Raw genomic sequence first — 19,548 nt, 5'->3', positions numbered from 1 at the left:
AACACACCTATGGCATTTGGAATTCACAGACAGGATCTTCTTTACATAACACACATATACAAGCCAGAGGGAAGGAATGATAATAATGTATTTTCCAGGTGGATCTATGATATCACATACAAAGAGATACAAGTGTGATGTAACCCTACCAGGGCCATATTGTAAATTTTCTTCATGAATAGTTATTTGTTGATTTGAGATCGATCAGTAATTATTGAGGTTAGCATCATGAGTTTGTTTATTTGAGGACATAAAAAGTGAGCCTGTGGAGGCAGAGCAAGACAAAAGGGGTGGGGCAAAGCCGTGGCTTAAGTCATGGAAATGTATTGCTGGAATCTAACAGCAATTTTTGATGGTATCACGTGTTCTTGACTGTGTGTGTGTGTGTGTGTGTGTGTGTGTGTGAATGATTCCTCTGCAGGCAGCTGTAACCACATGTTCATATACGCCCTTTAGGTTTTTGACTCATTACAGGCAAGTCTGAGCATATCGCATCTGTCATTGTTGAACTGTCTAAATTCATAGTACACTGTGGCTTCACCACACCGCTTAATGTGACTAAGCAAGTGTGTGTGAGTGTGTGTGTGTGTGCGCATATACTGCATGCACTGAGGAAAACAGTTTTGAAACTCTTGGACATGTCTGAACGTGTGAACAAGACACACTGGTTCCTTTACAGTTAGTAATCTCTGCCCCCCTCCTAAACAATCCAAGAGTAGATAATCCAAGATATTAACTAATTTGCATTTTAACAACATTATTGAAAATCATTGATAAAACTGCTTCAGTTTCCTTGTGCACACTGCATACAGTTTCCTTTCTAGGTTTAAATCTATGTGACAGAGAACAAATAAAAATACACAAATGGTGTATATGGTGTATATGGTTATAAAATTCCCATTTATGTAACAGTTATATATGAATTTTGTAAAAGGGCAATGCAAGAAAGTTGGGGTGGGGTGGGGTGGGGTTATGGGGGTGTGGCTTAAGTGATTCAGAGCCCAGAGGAAGACAGTGTCTCAAGGCAGACCCTACGTTGCGTTTGTGGTGCCTTGTAAGTGGCCATTTGCAAGATGTAATAATGTGATTTCCCACCTCGGGACGTTTGATGCTAAAAATGGAAAAAAAAAAAATGCTTATATACAAGATAGCCAACGGACAATAGCAAGTAGTTTAGCAACAGGCTAGCTGGCTAACGTTAGTGCTGACTCTAATGTTGATTGCCTTCTCAAAACAGCGATTAGTATGGTCAATGTTATAGATTTAAGCAAGTACTGTGTCTGTATATTAACTGATCTAAAGCTAATACTGCTATAAAACTAATTTAAAAGTAGAGAAGGGGAACTTTACACTGTTCACAGTGTGCATGGCCATGTTGATTTGATGTCACTCCATAAAAGAGGAAGGAACTGGAAGTTGAGAAGACTACCCTGAGTTGACAAGTTAAAATTTGAAGCTGAGGGGGTGTTTTCGGGTGGTTTTTACCTGTTGTAGACGGGAAATTACAAGTTGCAATTCAGACACAGCATTAGGGAGCAGGATCCAGTGTGAACTTTTCTCATGTGACCCAGGATTTTGCATGCAAAGCCTATTTCCTTGTACCTTAGAGGAGCTCTATCTGATCCCATAAATGTCCTATCTATGTGCTAAGCATAGACAGTACTTTACCTGCAGATCTCCTGTAGTATTGCATTGGAGTCCATCTGAATCACTCCCGAACTTAACACTGGTGTATAGTTAGGTAGATGGAGGTAATTATGTGAATGTGCTGAGCTGAGTTGGTACAGTGGTTAATAGTATTAGTGAAAGTTGCAGTATGTACGGATAGAGCTGCTCAGTAAGAGGTAGTGCTTATTGTTTCTTCAGCAGTGTTGGAAAGTTTGAGAATTTGGAGCTTTTTCTGCTTCGTAAAACCCTACATTATCACCACACCCAATCCCATTTCCTGTGCATGCCTCATGAGACATATAAACACACACAATCACACACAGTCTTGTTTCTATTTTATTTCATTTTATTTGAAGAAGCATATTTGTGGTGACAAAAACATCTAACAATTGTGGTAAGCTCATTTAGCACTGAATGCGTTTAACAAGGCAACACCAACAACTGCTGTCACTGTTACTGGCCTGATTTTAAAAAAGGAATATAAATATATTTTCTCTCTTTCTTCCTCTCTCTCTCTCTCTCACACACACACCACCCCCTTCTCCTGTTGTCACACAGACATTCAGTACTATCTTCATGAAGTATTTCCATTGCTTTCTGTATTATAATAAGGTTCAAGTATTCTTTGGTTGTTAGCTTACTAAAGGGGCTCTACTTAGAACCTCTTTGATAGGGAAATCTTTTGTGGTGTTCTACAGAGGAACTTGTAAATATTCTGTCTCTTTTAGTTTTTCAAGCAAAATCTTCATTTTCCATAAAAGAAAAAACAAGAAAAAGCAGTTTTCTTCATAGAGACCTGCCTCCACAAGGTCAAAACTGTCATATATGCCTATCATATATGCCTACCATGGTGTCTCCTGGTGTTTATAAAATCATGTCCACACACACACACACACACACACAAAACTGTATTTGAATCCACCAAAAAAACATACCACACGAATGTGAATAGTAGTCCTGTTTTTTCCCATCTGCATGAATCCAGTACTATAAGAAGTTTTCAATAAATATGGTTTTGTGGCATCCTGTGTACGTGGGGTGTAAAATTCAGGTTTTGTGTGTTGTGTAATGTTCGGTTTGTGTAAGCTGTTGTAGTGTCTGCGGGTTTTGTCTGGGTCTGGACTTCCACTGTTCCCAATGAGAGGAACATCTGGTACCATTTAGTACAACTCCGCATGTCTCTCTGCCTGATGTGAGTGAAATATGCATTTCTTTTACAGAAAGTGAGAGTGTGTAGGAGGAGTGTAGGAGTGGAAAGAAGTTAACATTTTTAGTGTATATGAAACAGAATTTCTTAAGACAGTGGAAGACATGGGGTTAGATCTAAATTACTCAAAACTACTTCATATGCAAGAGAGTGTTAAACATTTTTGTTATGTCTAGAGATTACCATCATGCCTCAAAGTTTTTGGGAAATGGAGCAAAGATTCATTACTGACTAAGCCACTTCTAAGGACAAAAAACATTGAAGGAACACAGTGTCACTCTATGATAAACAGATAGCAAGGAAGATGTACAGGGAGAAAGAAAGATAAATGGAAAAGGCAGGTGAGAGGTAATATTGGGTATCTCCATAATCTCCTAACACTTCTTGAATACTTCTACTCATACAATAACTTATGTGCCAGTCACTTCCTGTGTTATCAATCACTGTAATGGTCATAAGCAACTGATGCCACACTGTTAATGCCTACTGTGGGATTTTGGAATGCTTGGATACTAAAGTTGGTGGTGCCAACCTCAACCACAACCACACAGGACAGTTTGACTGCACCGCTGACACAGCATTAAGAGTTCAAACCTCCCCCATAGTACAGTCTGAATCCAGTGATGAAACAGAATAGTTCTGCCATTGTTTGACTTGTTTGTGAAAGCGTAGGTCGTTTTGGTCCACCTCCAAGACTAAGCAACAAGAGCTCAAGGTCTGGATTGTTAGAGAGGAAAAAAGGACAATATTGCATTATTCTTTGGTGTGTATCAGAGCTTTCTCCGCAGGCCTCTCTGCGAAGAGAGAAAGAGAGCGATGGATGACAAAGACAGTACCAGTGTACAGAAGTCCCAGTGACGTACACACATACAGCATGACTTGCCATGTTTCAGGATCATCAGTGAATTATATAACCTACAATAACCTAAATATAATTATTATATATATTATTATTATTATATTATATTAGACAGAAATGTTAATAATAAGGTTAACTTTAAACCTCACAATTAGAATGCATACTGAGGATCACTAGGAGGTGTGGTTTACATTACTGGTATTACTGGTATTATTGAGATTCATTCACCTTCATTAAGTGTTTTATCCTGGTCAGGGTTGCAATGGATCTGGGCCCTATCCTGGGAACACTGGATATTGCTCTGGGCAGGAATACACCTGGACAGGATGTGAGTCCATTGCAGGGCATCACACACTGATATGCATACTCATGAACTAGCCTTTGCTTGGGAGGAAAACAAGTGAACCTGGAGGAAACCCACATGGACAAGAGCATATGAAACAGACAATAACCCAAGCTCAGGATTGCACTGGGGACCCTGAAGCTGTATTAATGAGATGTGCTTATTAAACATGGCTTTATTACAGTTCGACTCCTACACAATTTGATTTTTGTTGCTCTGTGTCACTCACAAAGAGGGGTGTCTATCAACAGCAAGGTTTATGAAACACACCTCTAAATCATGAAACCATGAAAGTTTTTCAAATTTATATACTTAGCTACCTAGATGGCAAATTAACAAATAGCAGATGTATTATTTTAATCTTTTAATGCAGTTCAGGTGTTTTAACTCGGCAAGTGCACCAAAAGAAGGGAAACCTTCTTCCAGGCAACATTTATTTTATTTTTTTAGTGGATTGGGGTCGTACAATACAAACTGAGATACAGCTATAAATACATTTTTGTGCATGAATATATGGCAGAACTAGCAATGCAAACTAATATTTGTAGTTTGACAACAGTACCTTGTCTACTGCGTCATGGTTGGTCAGCACCACACCACTGCTAATTTGCATAAAATTGAATCCAGCAAAATTTTTTGCCTCGGTGCATGTCAGGTTCTCACCACTTACCCTCCCACAATCCCTAGCGTATTTTGTGCAACTGCCCATTGAACATGAATGGCAATGAAATATCACATGATGAATTCACATTCAGTGTGCACATACCCTTACTTGGGAGTGTATTGAACGTGCTGGGTACAAGCAAAAATAACTGTGGGGATGGGTGGGTAATTTAAAAAAAAAAAAAAAAAAGTCCCTCACTCACCTCTACATAGCAGTTGCTGGCATGTATGTTGCTGACAGGTCCAATGCTTTTTTTTTTTTTTTTTAAATTATTATTATTTTTTATTTCAGTGTCTCCCTGGGTTAGAGTATTTTGGCCATTGAGAGGTGAAGGGTCATGGTTAGATGAATGGGAGCTAGACAAAACCACATTCCACTAAGAACACTGAGACTTCAACACACACAGAAAAAGGGGGAGTTGTGTCTGTAGTGTTCACACTGAGTGACCACAGGATTGTGGTGAAGAAAAAACATCAGAGGAACAGGGGGGAAGGGTGGGGGGATAAAAGATCTGAAAGAACAGAGACAGGAAAGTCAGTGAGTTTGCTGGAATTTATAGAGGGAAAGTGGAAAGAGGACAGCAGGTTGCAGGATCATCTGCTGTGTTTGAAATCGCTCCCTTACTCACTTACCTTACTAACCTTTTAATATCTAGACTGTGCTACATAGAGCACTATATAGGGCGGCAATATCTGAAACACTAAACAGATTGTGGTCAACACAAATTATCCTGGAAACAGCATGATATGCCATCAATAATCAGGCTAGTGGTAATATTGTGTTTTAAGTAAGTTATACATGTATATGTTGTACTATCCCTGAAATGATGATCTATACAACTTCAGAGCTTAATTTACAAATACCTGAATCTCATGAAATTCATAAAACAGTTATACAAATATATGTTTGGCATGATTCATGAAATTCAACATCTGCTTTATGTGTCTATTATAAGTGTGTTTCCATTAAAAGTTCTTTTTTCAAGAAAGGTAAACATATAAAAAATACTTACTGGTGGTAATCACCTGTACACTACAAATATGGTAGACACATAAAGAGGTTAAAACATTGGAGTATTACTTTACAACAGAACTTTAAGCACAAACAAGAAACAATAAAATAAAGTCTCAGCTGCAATGGCTTCCCAGTGGAGAGGATCCTTCATTAACCTCTGCAGAATATGCTGATCTCTGACAGAAAGCATTAGAAAAATAAAAGATCATTGCTATCAGAGACCATGAAAATCTCCTGTGCCCTCCTCACAATATTACCCTGTACCGCCTGCAGTATCATCCAAACCACCTATACCTACATGCACACCAGTTCCCTATCCATCACTCTCTCTGCACCTCCCAGCAATGTGCTTGTAGATGCCCAGCAGTGTGTATAATTATTGTGCCTCTCAGAGACACTGTGCTGCAATTAACACACTAATCACAGAGCAAGCAAACACCAAAATAAAACTCACACATTCTAGACACTAAACAGCATTCATGCACAGAATGAGGGGCTGGGTTTTTGATAAAGGTTCCAAAAGCAACGTGGAAAAATAAGTCAAAACAGACACAAAACTTTGCAAGAAACATGTTTTATATTACCGCCCTTTGTCTCTTTTATTACACACATGCTCAAATGCACAGCTTGCCAATTTGTATCTTGTATAGTTTTCAGTGATGCAATTCAGAAATAGCATTCACTGTTCAGATTATAACTGATTATGTCCTGAGGCTACATAATCAATTACAATGTTTCCTGGTAAATCAAACAGAAATATGTATGCATTAATGCTGTTAAAAGAAATAAACATTTCTGTGCATGACTGATGGCAATGATGGAATGGACTGATGATGGATTTCAGATTAATTTATATTTTTTCTACTTTTTGTTGCAGTCCCACTTACATATCAGTATTAGTTTAACAAGTGAAACCCCATGCTAACCTAAAAACCAAAGCACAACACAATGTGAGCCTGAACTCCATTTGTAGGGCACATCAGCACTCCGCAAAGGCACTGCTTGCACCCAGGGGAATTTTATGGGATTTTTTAAACACGTGTCTTTTTTGTGGCTTTGCTCAAGGCTATAAGTTAAGAAGAACCTTCAAGTTTAAAGGCTGCTGTTACGCTTTGAGCAAGTCAATGTGAGCTACATCGATAATGCCGTTAGGAATTGTCACATTCAGACTGGTTTGACCAGAATAATTTAACTGACAGTATCAGGGAGATCTAACCAACTGTACTCTTGCCGTGGGACCTTTTCAAGAATTTAAGAGTTCTCAGAGAGGTCAGGTTAAAGTTTGTGATTAATTTACTGCTTAAATAATAACTTAGTATCCAAAACTTTTTATATCTGTCTACATGGTGTTCTTATGAACTCATATGGTCATTACAAATATTCTTTAAAAAAAAAACTATTATCTACTATCTACTGTCTACTATCATAACTATTATATAAATACAGCATCTTTCCTGAAATTAAGCTTCACTTTGTTGGTATCCAATAATACAGTGCAATAGTGCACACTGAAGCCCATTATAATGTGTAATGCAAACATTTAACACCTAATTCTGCAGCTGCAACAAAAGCAGTGCACCATGCTATACAGTGTTAAGTGATGTAGTATGATGTGCTAAATTGTACACTCCCTTAAGTTTTAGCGACAGGTATCAACATACCACCGAGGTAAGGTAAATTCACTTCAGTGATTCTGTCTGTGCAAAGACAGTCTGTTTTGTTGTTTACTCTAGGTTTTAAGAATTTGTGTTTGTGTGGTTGTGTATATACTGTATGTGTGCCATATGTTTCCAGATGTGAACTCTCACTTGGTGAAATTCATCCCTGAACTGAAACAAACAAACCTTTTTACACATGCAGATGACATATAAGGATGCATAGAGGCTAGATGAATTGCAGTTCCTCTCCCACAGCTCTCTGCAGAGATTGAGTGAACAGGTAGCAGTAGAGTTCAGTCTTTCTCTGTGATCACTATACTGACAATACTGACAATATACTGCAAACACACCTTATTAACTGTAGTATAACCACCAGTATAACAATTAGACTGCAGTGTGCTTTATTATAATTATCACCACCCATAAAAAGCTGCTCTAATTTCAACATGCATGTGTGCATGAGTGTGTTTGTGTGTGCCAACAGTAGTAGAGTTCTCTATCACTTCAACTTCCTGCCAAGTCATCTGCACTATCATATGCACATCATATGACTCATCAGCACTACTAATCTCACCTCATCCATACTCTCTCGCTCACACACACAGTGTCATCATTTAAACATGCTACATCTACAAATCTAGTTCCAACTCAGCTGGGATGACAGCTGAAAAAGAAATCTGTTCAAGAATGAACATGACTAAGACAGGAAAGTGTTGCCCAATTACAACTGATTAGTACTTGTTATGGAAAAACTCATTCATCATTCAATCATTCAGCAGTAACCGCTTTATCTAGGTCAGGGATCCTGGAGCTGTGAGATTGCAATGCTACCTGCTGTGCAAGCTCTCCTGCTCCGGGCTGCAGTGGATCCTGAGCCAATCCCGGGAATGCTTGGTGTCAAGTGGGGGATACACTATGGATGGGATACCAGTCCATCGCAGAGTTGGAAAAATAATTAAAATATTTAAAAGTTTAATATATTCAAATATTATTGGTGGTCACATCCAATGACAAAGTATATAAAACTGCATTGATTTATAACTTGGTGAGTGAGTACAGTGTCTCTCACCTTCTTACACAAAACACAAACAAGGCCACAAACTATCCTGTATACTGCAAGAATAACCTGTGTGCTGGTTGGAAAATTTAAGAAAACCCCCTTTTGGACTCATTGAATGCCTCACTCAATCAGTGAGTCACAAACAGCTCTAATGGAGACAGATTAAAACTTTCCTGACATCATTACAGTGTACAGTATCATTTATATATGATATGACATTTATATATCACTTATATATGCAGCTTTTTAATCAAGATAATCTTGATCAAATGTGTCTGGGTAGCGGTCAGTAGCTGGAATATATACTTGCACTCAAGTAAAAACATCAAAAATAAAACGAACTAACTAACATAATATGTTTTAGCATATAAAACATATTACTAACTAACTAACTAACATAATATGGTAGCATATGTTTTATTCTAAACAATTGCAGAATACAATAAGAGCTGTTTTCAATAACAGGCATTTCATATATACACACACACACACACACATATATATATATATATATATATATATATATAGATTTTACATTTCACATGTACAGTATTTTATCAGGATTGGCTGTGCTAAATTGTCCTAGGTGTGATGGAGTGTGTGAATATGTGTGTGCATAATGACCTGAAATGGACTGCCATCCCATTCAGGATATATTCAGGATATATTCCTCGACTCTGGATCCACTGTGGTCCTAACCAGAATAAAGCAGTCACTGAAGAAGAAGAAGATGATGAAGAATATACTGTATATTATTTATATTTATCATGTTATCTTGTTTGAATTACATGTTAGTTTCTGATGTGTTACCTTTTGTTATTTGGATTCAGTTAAAAATAAATGTGGTGTTATTTGTTTCTTTGTTTGCTTTTTAGGGAAATAATATGCTTAAATGAAGAAAATACAGTTTAATAAATGAAAACTTATTTTAAAACATTTTGCTGCAGGGTTTTACGTCTATATCTTAATAAAAATCTGTTTTAATAAATATATCAATGTCATTGTAGCACTGTTAATATAATAGCATGGTATTATAGTAGTGAATCAGGTGGGGCAGTCGTGGCCTAATGGATAGTGAATCGGACTTGTAACCCGGAGGTGAACCTGAAGGTTGTGGGTTCGCGTCTCGGGTCCGGCAGGGATTGTAGGTGGGGGGAGTGAATGACCAGTGCTCTCTTCCACCCTCAATATCACAACTGAGGTGAGACCCTTGAGCAAGGCACTGAGCCCCCCAAACTGCTCCCCGGGCACCGCAAAAAAGGCTGCCCACTGCTCTGGGTGTGTGTTCACTACTGTGTGTGTGCACTTGGATGGGTTAAATGCAGAGCACAAATTCCGAGTATAGGTCACCATACTTGGCCACAAGTCACTTCACTTCACCTGTGGCTGCAGATTTACATATGGGCTGATGCTGCCCCCTTTTGGACGATAGAAGTAGACTACATACCCTTATACCTTATATGTTGTAGAGTTTTATAGCTTAGTTATTGATTTTTCTCTCTGTTTTTCAGTTATACAAAGAGGATATGATTCTTGTTCCTTTACTTGTGGCTATAAGTATTGATCAGTGGCGTTTTAAAATGAGGAGGCACTGTAAACATTACATAAAAAAGAGAGAACAAATATTGATGTAAAAAAAATCTATTTTGTATTTTATTATTATTTTTTAAATTTCATTTAATATTTTTAATACTATTATACATTTCGTAGTGTTTTTATGCATTTTTACATTTATTCCAAAATAATAACTAAAGTAACAATTATTGCAGTAACAATTTGAACAATATTTTGGAAACACTTTACAGTAAGGTTTCATTAGTTAACATTAGTTAACTACTTTAGTTAACATGAACTAAGAATGAACAATACTTCTACAGCATTTATTAATCTTATTTAATATTATTTTCAACATTTACTAATGCATTATCAAAATCAAACGTGTTTGTTAACATTAGTTAATGCACAGTGAACTAACATGAACTAACAATGAACAGCTGTATTTTTATTAACTAACGTTAACAAAGATTAATAAATACTGTAATAAATGTTCATTGTTTGTTCATGTTAGTTAACACATTAACTAATGTTAACAAATGACACCTTATTGTAAAGTGTTACTAATATTTTTTTATTTGTGAACTGATGTTCAGCTGTTCTTTTCAATAGTCAACTTATTTTCGGGTCACCGTCATAAAAGCTCTGTAAACACAAACACAGACACGAAGATATAGCTTTCATTTCATCAAGCTGAATGCTCACCAAAAACAGTCATCACGTTTTCAGGCCATTTCAAGTTTTCATTTTTGACGTGACACAAAACACTGATATCTAAGCGGGTGAGTTGTTTACTTACTTAATAATTAGTCAGTAACGCCATCATTTTGTCCATTCAGGCCGCGAGCTCGCACGAAAACAAGAGGCGGGATTTATGGAACGAACCTATCACATCCAATCATAATCTATCACATCCAATCATAACCGATCACATCCAATCATAATCTATCACATCCAATCATAATCGATCACATCCAATTATAGCGCGATGGAGGCGTTGCCTCCTCTCACGTGACTTTCCTCCATTCATTCTCAATGACCCCCCACTAAACCCACGGCACGTTATGGGGTCTCTGTTATAAGGCAATGGGCTGAGAGGAGGCAAGCCTCCGCTGTAACTTTACCTGCGGGTGTCGCTGTTGGACAGTGTTACTTTATAAAAAACGAGTGAGTTTTATACTTTTAATGTCATTTTTAGTAATATTTGCGGCGTTTTATTTTTGCAATATCGATTATTTTCTCATCCAATTTTTTGAGGAGACACTGCCACCCTTGCCTCCTCGGAGGAAACGCCCCTGGTATTGATATAGCTTAAGTAACTTCAAAATGAATCGTTACGTGTGTAATTTGCTGTGTAATAAAATGTTCAGTTACTTTAGAACAATATTTTGCAAACTGTTAACTTACTGCATATTCAAAGACTAGCTTTGTTATCATGTTTAGAACAATATTTTGCAAACTGTTAACTTACTGCATATTCAAAGACTAGCTTTGTTATCATGTTTCCACTTACATGATTTATTATGAGCTACATATTCGGCAAGAAGTGAGCAGTATGATACACAATAACACCACAGAATCATAATTAAAGGTAATTTAACTGCGTTTATTGTTTAGGATAAGCAGTTAGGACGTTTCAGAGGCTACAACAGAAAAAAAAAAAGGAAGACCGCCATTTTGTTGCAAGGCTACTCAACACACATTAACTCAGACGCAACAAAGTCTGAATGTAAAAGTTCATTGCGCTCTCTCTCTCTCTCTCTCTCTCTCTCACACACACACACACACACAGAGAGAGAGAGAGAGAGAGAGAGAGAGAGAGAGCGCAATGAACTCAGTAAACCCTGGGTGGAGTTTGTTTTATTCGCCAGTGTATTACAGCATTTCTCAGAGACGCACTCTGTGGTATTCATTCTCCTGTGTAGAGGTAGGACTAAACAACTTCTTTTTTTTTTTTTTTACTAGTTCCTATATAAAGTATTTCTACACAATACATCTGTTTATTTTTTGCGTAATATGGCACTGAATTTAAATGAAACTAACAAGGCTTTTAACAAGGAACAAATGCAGAAACTAGTAAGACAATGAAACTCATAACCATTAGCAAAAAGTAATGTAAAAACTGGGATAAACCAAAAAAGTAAACAGGAGACAAACAGGATATCTCTGTGACAAAAAGAGAATTAAATGTAGGAAAGGGAATTAATAAATAATCTGGTGTTTGCACTGCGATTAGTAGCAGCAAAACAGGGTGAACTGATCAAACCGGTAGATGACTGTCAGCTGGGAAGTGCTGGTAGATGGAAACAGTTTATTATTGCTACTAATGTAACATCAAAGACAAGTTTTTTTTTTTAAAGAAAATAACACAACAGTAAGGCAATTAGAAAATCTTAAACATTTATTGATAAATTTAGTCAAGAAGGAAAAGATGATAGACATTCTTTATCAGGTAAACCAGCTTAGCCTGTGTTTTGGCAGCTGCTAGCTGGTCAGACCAAGCTGGATTTTTCAGCAGGGGATTGCTACACTCTTTGGACATGACCATATTACTCGTCATGCCTAAACATGAAAACACTTAGAACTACAGCACTGAAATCAATTCACAACGAATGTGATATCCTTTGCCAGTCAGGTTGCCTTGCATTTCTTGCCTCAGTGGGGATACTCTCTGTGAACCCAAGCAATCTCAGGGATGCTGGAAAGAAGGTGGTCCATTCCAGAAAGCAGAATTTGTGAGTTAGTCAGATAACATAACACAAGATTAATGAAAGTTCTAATTGTTCTATTCTGGATATAACGGTAGTCCAAAATCCAAATAAGTTACAATGGAACTTACACTGTAAAATTAACCTGGAAAATAATTTGAGTCAAGCCCTACAACTCTTGCAGAGTTTAGAGATATGTGGGAAAACCATGTACAGAAACTCACACAGGCAGTAACCCAAGCTCAGGAATGAACCAGGAACCCTGGAGCTGTAAGGCAGCAACTGTGCCACCACCACCATCCTATGCTTGGAGATGCTATGCACATTTTGTGCATTTCTGTTCATCTTCAGCATCTACACTCTTACACTTGTAGAAAAGGGGTTCCTTGGATACTCAGATAATTAAGTGTTGTTAGCTTCTAAAAAAAAGTATTCTCAGTAAAGTGATTCTAAGTTTCTCTCTCTCTTCTTCTCTCTGTCTGTGTCTCTCTTTCTCTCTCTCTCACACACACACACAGGGAACTGTAGCTGGCAAGGAACCATAGGTCACCCAGGCTGTCATTTTTTGATTTTGGTCATAACTGTCTCTTCAGTTGTAGCTGCAGTATCCCACAAAAATGAAGCATGAACAGAATGAAATTTCTGGTGTTCAAAAAAAGGAAACAGAAAAATAGACTAGCTATTTGCTGGGTGGGAAATATTAATATATATATTTTCTAAAATAAAAAGTGAGGTAGAGTTGGGGCAATCTGTTGTAACAGTGGGGCATCTGTTTTTAAACCATTTTGTTCCCCATGTGGGTTCATTTCATCTACTTTTTTTTTTATCTGGCAGACAGTTTTATCCATTCAGCATTACCATGGCATCCCAGATGGGAATAAGTGAAGCAGAGATGAATGAGATGAACACCGTCACGCACTCCCACGTGGTCGCTGATGTTGTGGCACAAGTGGAAAGCATGCTTGCACAGATGAAATCTGTGACTCTGAACATTGCAGTTACGGGAGAGTCAGGGTCAGGCAAGTCTTCTTTCATCAATGCTTTCCGTGGGGTTTCTGATGATGAACCTGAAGCAGCAGAGACAGGTGTAACAGAAACCACCCAGAAGGCCTTAGCATATTCACATCCCAATGCTAGTAATGTCTTGCTGTGGGACCTGCCAGGGATTGGGACTCCCTCTTTTCAGCCTGCAACCTACCTGGAGGATGTTGGCCTACTAAAATATGACTTTTTCATCATTGTCACATCTGACCGGTTTCAAGAGTACCATTCTGCACTGGCTAAATATATAATGCAAGCTCAAAAGAAGTTTTATTTCATCAGGAACAAAGTGGATCGAGATTTGGAGGCAAATGCTAGGCGCAGGAGTCGGAAAGGTTTGTCAGATGATGATGTCTTGGACCTGCTCCGTGTAGAATGTGAAAATAATCTGAGAAATGGTAAGGTGGAACAACCACAGGTTTTCCTGCTCTCCTGCTTTCGCCCACAGCGCTATGACTTCCCTGCACTCCAGATAACCTTGCTAGAGGAGCTGGAGGGACACAAGAGACATGCCCTGCTCTTGTCACTACCCAATCTCAGTGTGTCGTTAATACAAACCAAACGGAATGCATTAGCTCAAGATGTGTGGAAGAACGCAATCCTGGCATGCTTGAGCAGTGTCATGAGGGGTGCCACTCCCAATCCTATTGTTCCCAAACTGATGGAGACTTTAAAATATTATCAGCAAACATTCTGTGTAGATGCAAAATCTCTTCACCGATTAGCTGATACAACAGGCGTATCATTTGAGGTACAGTACATTGCATTGTTTTTTATTTATTTTTTACTGTGAATTTTTAACTGACAGATATTTATCACAAGCATCACCGTGGTGCAGTGGGTTACTTCAGGTAGTTTGTTTTGTTTTTTGTGATGGGCTGGAAATTTTGCTGAAACCTGTCAACCCCAGTTAATGATTAATTACCTCAAACACAGCAATAAATTTCATTTCAGTTCAAATATGTATATAGTATACTTAGCATTCTTTATATGTTGGCATATATTTTAAAGTTAAAATGTTGTGGTAGGTCAGTGGTTAATGCTTTAGCTACTGCTTGGAAGGTCACAAAATCAAATCTCAGCAACATAGAACTGCAGCAGTTGGTCCCTTGAGCAAGAATCTTAACCTGTAAACTTTTCACATGTATTCTGTCTCAGTTGTAAGTTACTTTGGATAAATGTGCAGGCCAAATGTACCTAAAGACCAGTTTTGACTTTCAATATTACTCTCATACTCTTCTTTCGTGAATAACACAAATCATAAATGAATTTTGACAATTTCTTTCCATGTGATTTTCTGCAGAAGCTTCAGAGTGAGGTAACTTCCACCTTTGGCAGAGAGCTGTCAGCACAGGCAGTGGAAGACTTGCTAAATCAGGTAGCTTCAGGACATCAACTCATGGCTAATCAGCTGCAGAGCAGAGTCCCAGTTCTGGGCTCTGTCATTGCAGGTGGGATTTCTTTTGTGGCCTCCTACTTCCTGCTGAAATCTGCCTTAAAGGATTTGAGTGAAGATGGAGAAAGAGTGGTACAGAAATCCCTCTTTCACACTAGAAACAGGGATTAACCTGAATACATGGATGATTTTATGTAAGAATATCATTTTTTTTGTCTAAATTATTCTTTTTGTCTAAAAGTTCTCTGATTCTACAGTTTAAGGGCATGAAGTCTCTGTTGGATCTTACTGGAATGGAAAGCAAACACAGCTGTACTGTACATTGTTCAAACCTAAAAAACATCCCCTCTGCTGTTATAATAACTTCTACTCTTCTGGGAAGGCTTTCCTCTAAATTTTGCAGCATGGCTGTGGGGATTTGCCCATTCAGCCACAAAAGCTTTAGTGAGGTCAGGCACTGATGATGGGTGAAGAGGCCTGGGACACAGTCGGCATTCCAGTTCATCCCGAAGGTGTTCAGTGGGGTTGAGGTCAGGGCTCTGTGCAGGCCACTTGATTTCTTGATTTGACTTTATGGAACTCGATTTGTGCACAGTGACATTGTCACACTGGAAGAGGTTTGGGACCCTTAGTTCCAGTGAAGGGAAATTGTAAAGCTACAGCATGTAAAGACATAATATACAATTGTGTGCTTCCAACATTGTGGCAACAGATTAGGGAAGAACCACATATGGGTGTGATGGTCAGGTGTCCACATATTTTTGGCCATATAGTATATCACTCAGTAAGTTATGCACTATAATGATATGCATTCAGACAAATTTTGCTACATTGTTGTAAACAATAGGTGTTCATTTGAAAAAAGGTTGACATGGAGAAAATGAATGAATAAATGAATGAATAGCATGTGCTGTTAGGAAAATAATAAATGACTGCTTTTCCCAAAGTGTTTTTATTCCTCTCATACTACAGCAATTTGCCAATGCTAACACTTTTTATTTATTAAAAAATATATATGTTGTATGTTTTTCCATTTGTCCATTTAATGTTGTGGAATGCTGGGGCAATATATAGTTCCTGTTATCCTTATTACAGCTATATGCAGTGATTCCCTAACCAGCCTCTGTTTTTTCTCTCTCTCTTGATGTTAATTAGACAAAAATACAGCTTATCATCTAACTAAGAAATCACAAAAACCTCAGTAATGAAGACTTTCCTGTGTCAGAAAACCTAAAGTTACAGCTTTCCTTCTGACTGTTACAAAGTGCTGACACTAGGGAATCCTTCTAAAACTACAGAAAGCTTCACGATTTACACCAATCAGCCATAACATTAAAACCACTGAGAGGTGAAGTGAATAACACCGATTATCTCGTTACTGTGGCAATTGTCAAGGGGTGGAATATATTAGGCAGCAAGTGAACATTCAGTTCTTGAAATTGGAAGTAGAAAATGGGCAAATGTAAGGATCTGAGTGACTCTGACAAGGGCCACATTGTGATGCCTAGACAACTGGGTCAGAGCATCTCCAAAACGGCAGGTCTTGTGGGGTCTTCCCAGTCCGAGGTGGTTACACACAGAACACACAGTGCATTGCAGCTTGCTGCGCATGGGGCTGCGTAGCCGCAGACCGGTCAGAGTGCTAATGCTGACCGGTGTCCACCACCAAAAGCACCTACAATGGGCACATGAACATCGGAACTGGACCATGGAGCAATGGAAGAATGGCCTGCATTGTGCGTTGGTTACCTGGGGAAGAGATGGCACCAGGATGCACTATGACTTTGACACATACCACCTACCTAAACATGGTTGCAGACCAAGTACACTCTTAATGGCAGTGGTATTCCCTAATGGCAGTGGCCTCTTTCATCAGCATAATGTGCCCTGTCACACTGCAAAAATTGTTCGGGATTGGTTTGAGGAACATGACAAAGTGTTCAAGATGCTGACTTGACCTCCAAATTCCCCAGATCCCAATCTGATCAAGCATGTGCTGGATGTGCTGGACAATGAAAACTGATCCATGGAGGCCCCACCTTGCAACTTACAGGACTTAAAGGATCTGCTGCCAAAGTCTTGGTGCCATCAACTGTTAACAAGATTAAGGATTACTTTATACAGCTAGACAGAGTGGAACTGAACATTTTATCACAGGAACAAGAGGACCCAGAAGCAGAACACAGACCCAAGGATAGAGTTTAAAGGGGTTTTGTTGAAGGTTGGGGTAGGTAGGATTGCGTGGGAGGGACACATGGCCGAAGCTAGGATTCAAACTACTGTCTACAGCATGGAGGTCAGATGCTCAGTCGATGCGCTACGGAGGAGAGGAAATGACACAGACTTTGAGTGGGCATGAGTGGCCGGGGCTCGAACGCGCGTGAGGGTCAAGTGCTTTATCTGTGAGCCACGGGGAAAGCGAAACAGAGCTAGGCATAGCAGGCAGTGTGCAGACGAACAGACTGGGGGAGATGTGATCCGCACTGGAAGCTGGAACTATGAGTGGCTGAAGAACCGGGGTTTAAATACGCTGTAGATTGGTGAGCTGATGAGCAGGTGTGTTCGATGAATCAATCGGGAGAAGTGTGAAGTGGAGTGCTACACACACACACACAACAGAAATGAGAGAGAGAGAAAACACTGGAACACTAGAAAGGGGAAAAACCTTGGCATTGGAACCCCCAGATTCAAAGCTGATGAATCTCTCAAACGGTTGATTTTGACTGTTATGATTTTTTCAAAATAATAGCATCAGATCGTCAGAACTGCACAGGTGTGTTTTTCCTTTTCTCATCTATAGTAAACCCTCTTTATTTCCTCTGGTGAAACTTTCTCTTGATTGTTGACACAGATACGCCTACCTCCTGGAGGGTGTTCAGGATCTGGCCAGCAGCTGTAAAGCGCTTTTTTTTCACCAGGGAAAGAATTCTTATCATCTACTACAGTTGTTTTCTGTGGTCTGTTAGACCTTTTGGTGTTCCTGAGCTCACCAGTGTGTTCTTTCGTTTTAAGAATATAGTAGTTAGTAAAATGGTTTATTTGGCCACACTTAATGTTTTTGCTATCTCTCTGATGTGTGTTTTTTTTTTTCAGCCTAATGAGGACTTGCTTCACTGGCAGTCTGGGACACAGGAAGGCATTTTGCATTGGGGTGCTGGAATTTTAAGCAGCACAGATATGTGTATTTATGAATGTGATATAAACGATAGGTTTATACTAATGCGCTCACGATATATTTTCATTGCTATAACAGCTCATTTAGAGAGACTTGTATGGTGGATGTTCTACATAATTTCAGCATAATAATAAATGTGATGCTGTTTAACAAAGTAAAGTGTATAGTAATTGATATGGTGAATATTTCTCTTAGGAGACATTTATTTAATATTTATGGAAGGAGAGTCAATATCAGTGCTTTTTAAAGGTCAGCACGTTTCCTGACACTGGAGTTAGTTCCTGTTATCACTTACATTATAACAGTTGTTCCCTCACCAACCTCTTTTCTTTCTCTTGAATTCAAAGAGTAAAAAAAAATTAAGTTTCTCATGTTACTGACAAACAGAAAAATGCAATTTGCTCTGTGCTGAAGACTCAGTCTCACAGACCTTCCATTAATTGTAACTATGAATGGTTAAAAAGCACAATATGCTGTTCATTAATAAATTAAAAAATTCAAATCAATAATAAGTTTCAAAAACTACTCAAAATACTCACTTTTAAAGTTTTCTTAGCCTATTTATTTATATGTTTATCCATATATTACAATTAGTTTACAGTTGCAGTTACAGGAATCCTGAAAGTAACAGCTGCTGCAGTACCCTCAGCACTCCTACTTCCCACGTACTTGCTGGCAGTGACAGCTCTTTGGACTTCATATTGAGGGTTAACAGCAACAGATTCTAAATGCAAATTCAACATTTGAAATCAACTCTAGACCTTTTGTCTGCTTACTTTAAGTAAAATAATGAGGGAATAACACACATCTGACGATAGCAGTTCAGCAGCCAATTGTCCAATTACTTTTGATCCCTTAAAGGTAGGTTGTTTATTTCAATTTACATCCGATTTGGATGTAAATACCTTCAGGTTAAAGCTGAAAGTCTTAAAGTTGACTGCATTAATGCTAATAGTTTAATAATGAATGATCATTTAACTACATTGTATTAAAATTACAATTTCTTTTTTACTTAAGCACTGGAACAGATTGGTCTAAAGTCTACTGCTGTCTTCCTGATATCTTGCTTTGAATTAAATCACTATGATTTCAACCATCTTGAGGAGACCATGGAGACGAAATCCAAGGAATCCTTCTTATAAGCTGATTCGTTGCTGTCGGAGTTCAACCCTATCACTGTTGTATCATCTGCATATTTTAT

At 38.4% G+C, this 19,548-nt stretch overlaps 1 protein-coding gene across 6 annotated transcripts; it reads left to right on the top strand.

Annotated features, from left to right (window-relative positions):
* Window positions 1-11,058: 11,058 nt before the first annotated feature.
* On the top strand, window positions 11,059-18,469 carry LOC113537655 (interferon-inducible GTPase 5). 6 transcript variants are annotated; one of them, XM_053232855.1, is made up of 4 exons: window positions 12,070-12,762; window positions 13,570-14,527; window positions 15,080-15,227; window positions 18,266-18,469. In XM_053232855.1, exons 1-4 carry the CDS (start codon window positions 12,596-12,598, stop codon window positions 18,268-18,270), a joined length of 1,278 nt encoding a protein of 425 aa, XP_053088830.1. In that variant the 5' UTR covers window positions 12,070-12,595; the 3' UTR covers window positions 18,271-18,469. The 6 variants fall into 6 exon arrangements, with proteins under 6 accessions (XP_034157391.2, XP_026788070.3, XP_053088830.1 ...); XM_034301490.2 differs by having other exon boundaries at window positions 15,080-15,366; XM_053232856.1 differs by lacking the exon at window positions 18,266-18,469 and adding an exon at window positions 15,430-16,118.
* The last annotated feature ends 1,079 nt before the right edge of the window (window positions 18,470-19,548 follow it).

This window comes from Pangasianodon hypophthalmus, chromosome 3 (assembly GCF_027358585.1).
Source record: "Pangasianodon hypophthalmus isolate fPanHyp1 chromosome 3, fPanHyp1.pri, whole genome shotgun sequence".
In the NCBI taxonomy this organism is placed as follows: Eukaryota; Metazoa; Chordata; class Actinopteri; order Siluriformes; family Pangasiidae; genus Pangasianodon; species Pangasianodon hypophthalmus.
This window is presented reverse-complemented; position numbering and strand designations above follow the sequence as displayed.

What these genes read in the sequence shown, in the direction of transcription:
- LOC113537655 (XM_034301490.2), top strand. Translation starts at nt 12,596, where the DNA reads ATGAAAACACTTAGAACTACAGCACTGAAATCAATTCACAACGAATGT. An exon ending in CATTCCAGAAAGCAGAATTT is followed by an intron (nt 12,763 to 13,569) that starts GTGAGTTAGTCA and finishes TTTATCTGGCAG; the next exon opens with ACAGTTTTATCCATTCAGCA. An exon ending in CAACAGGCGTATCATTTGAG is followed by an intron (nt 14,528 to 15,079) that starts GTACAGTACATT and finishes GATTTTCTGCAG; the next exon opens with AAGCTTCAGAGTGAGGTAAC.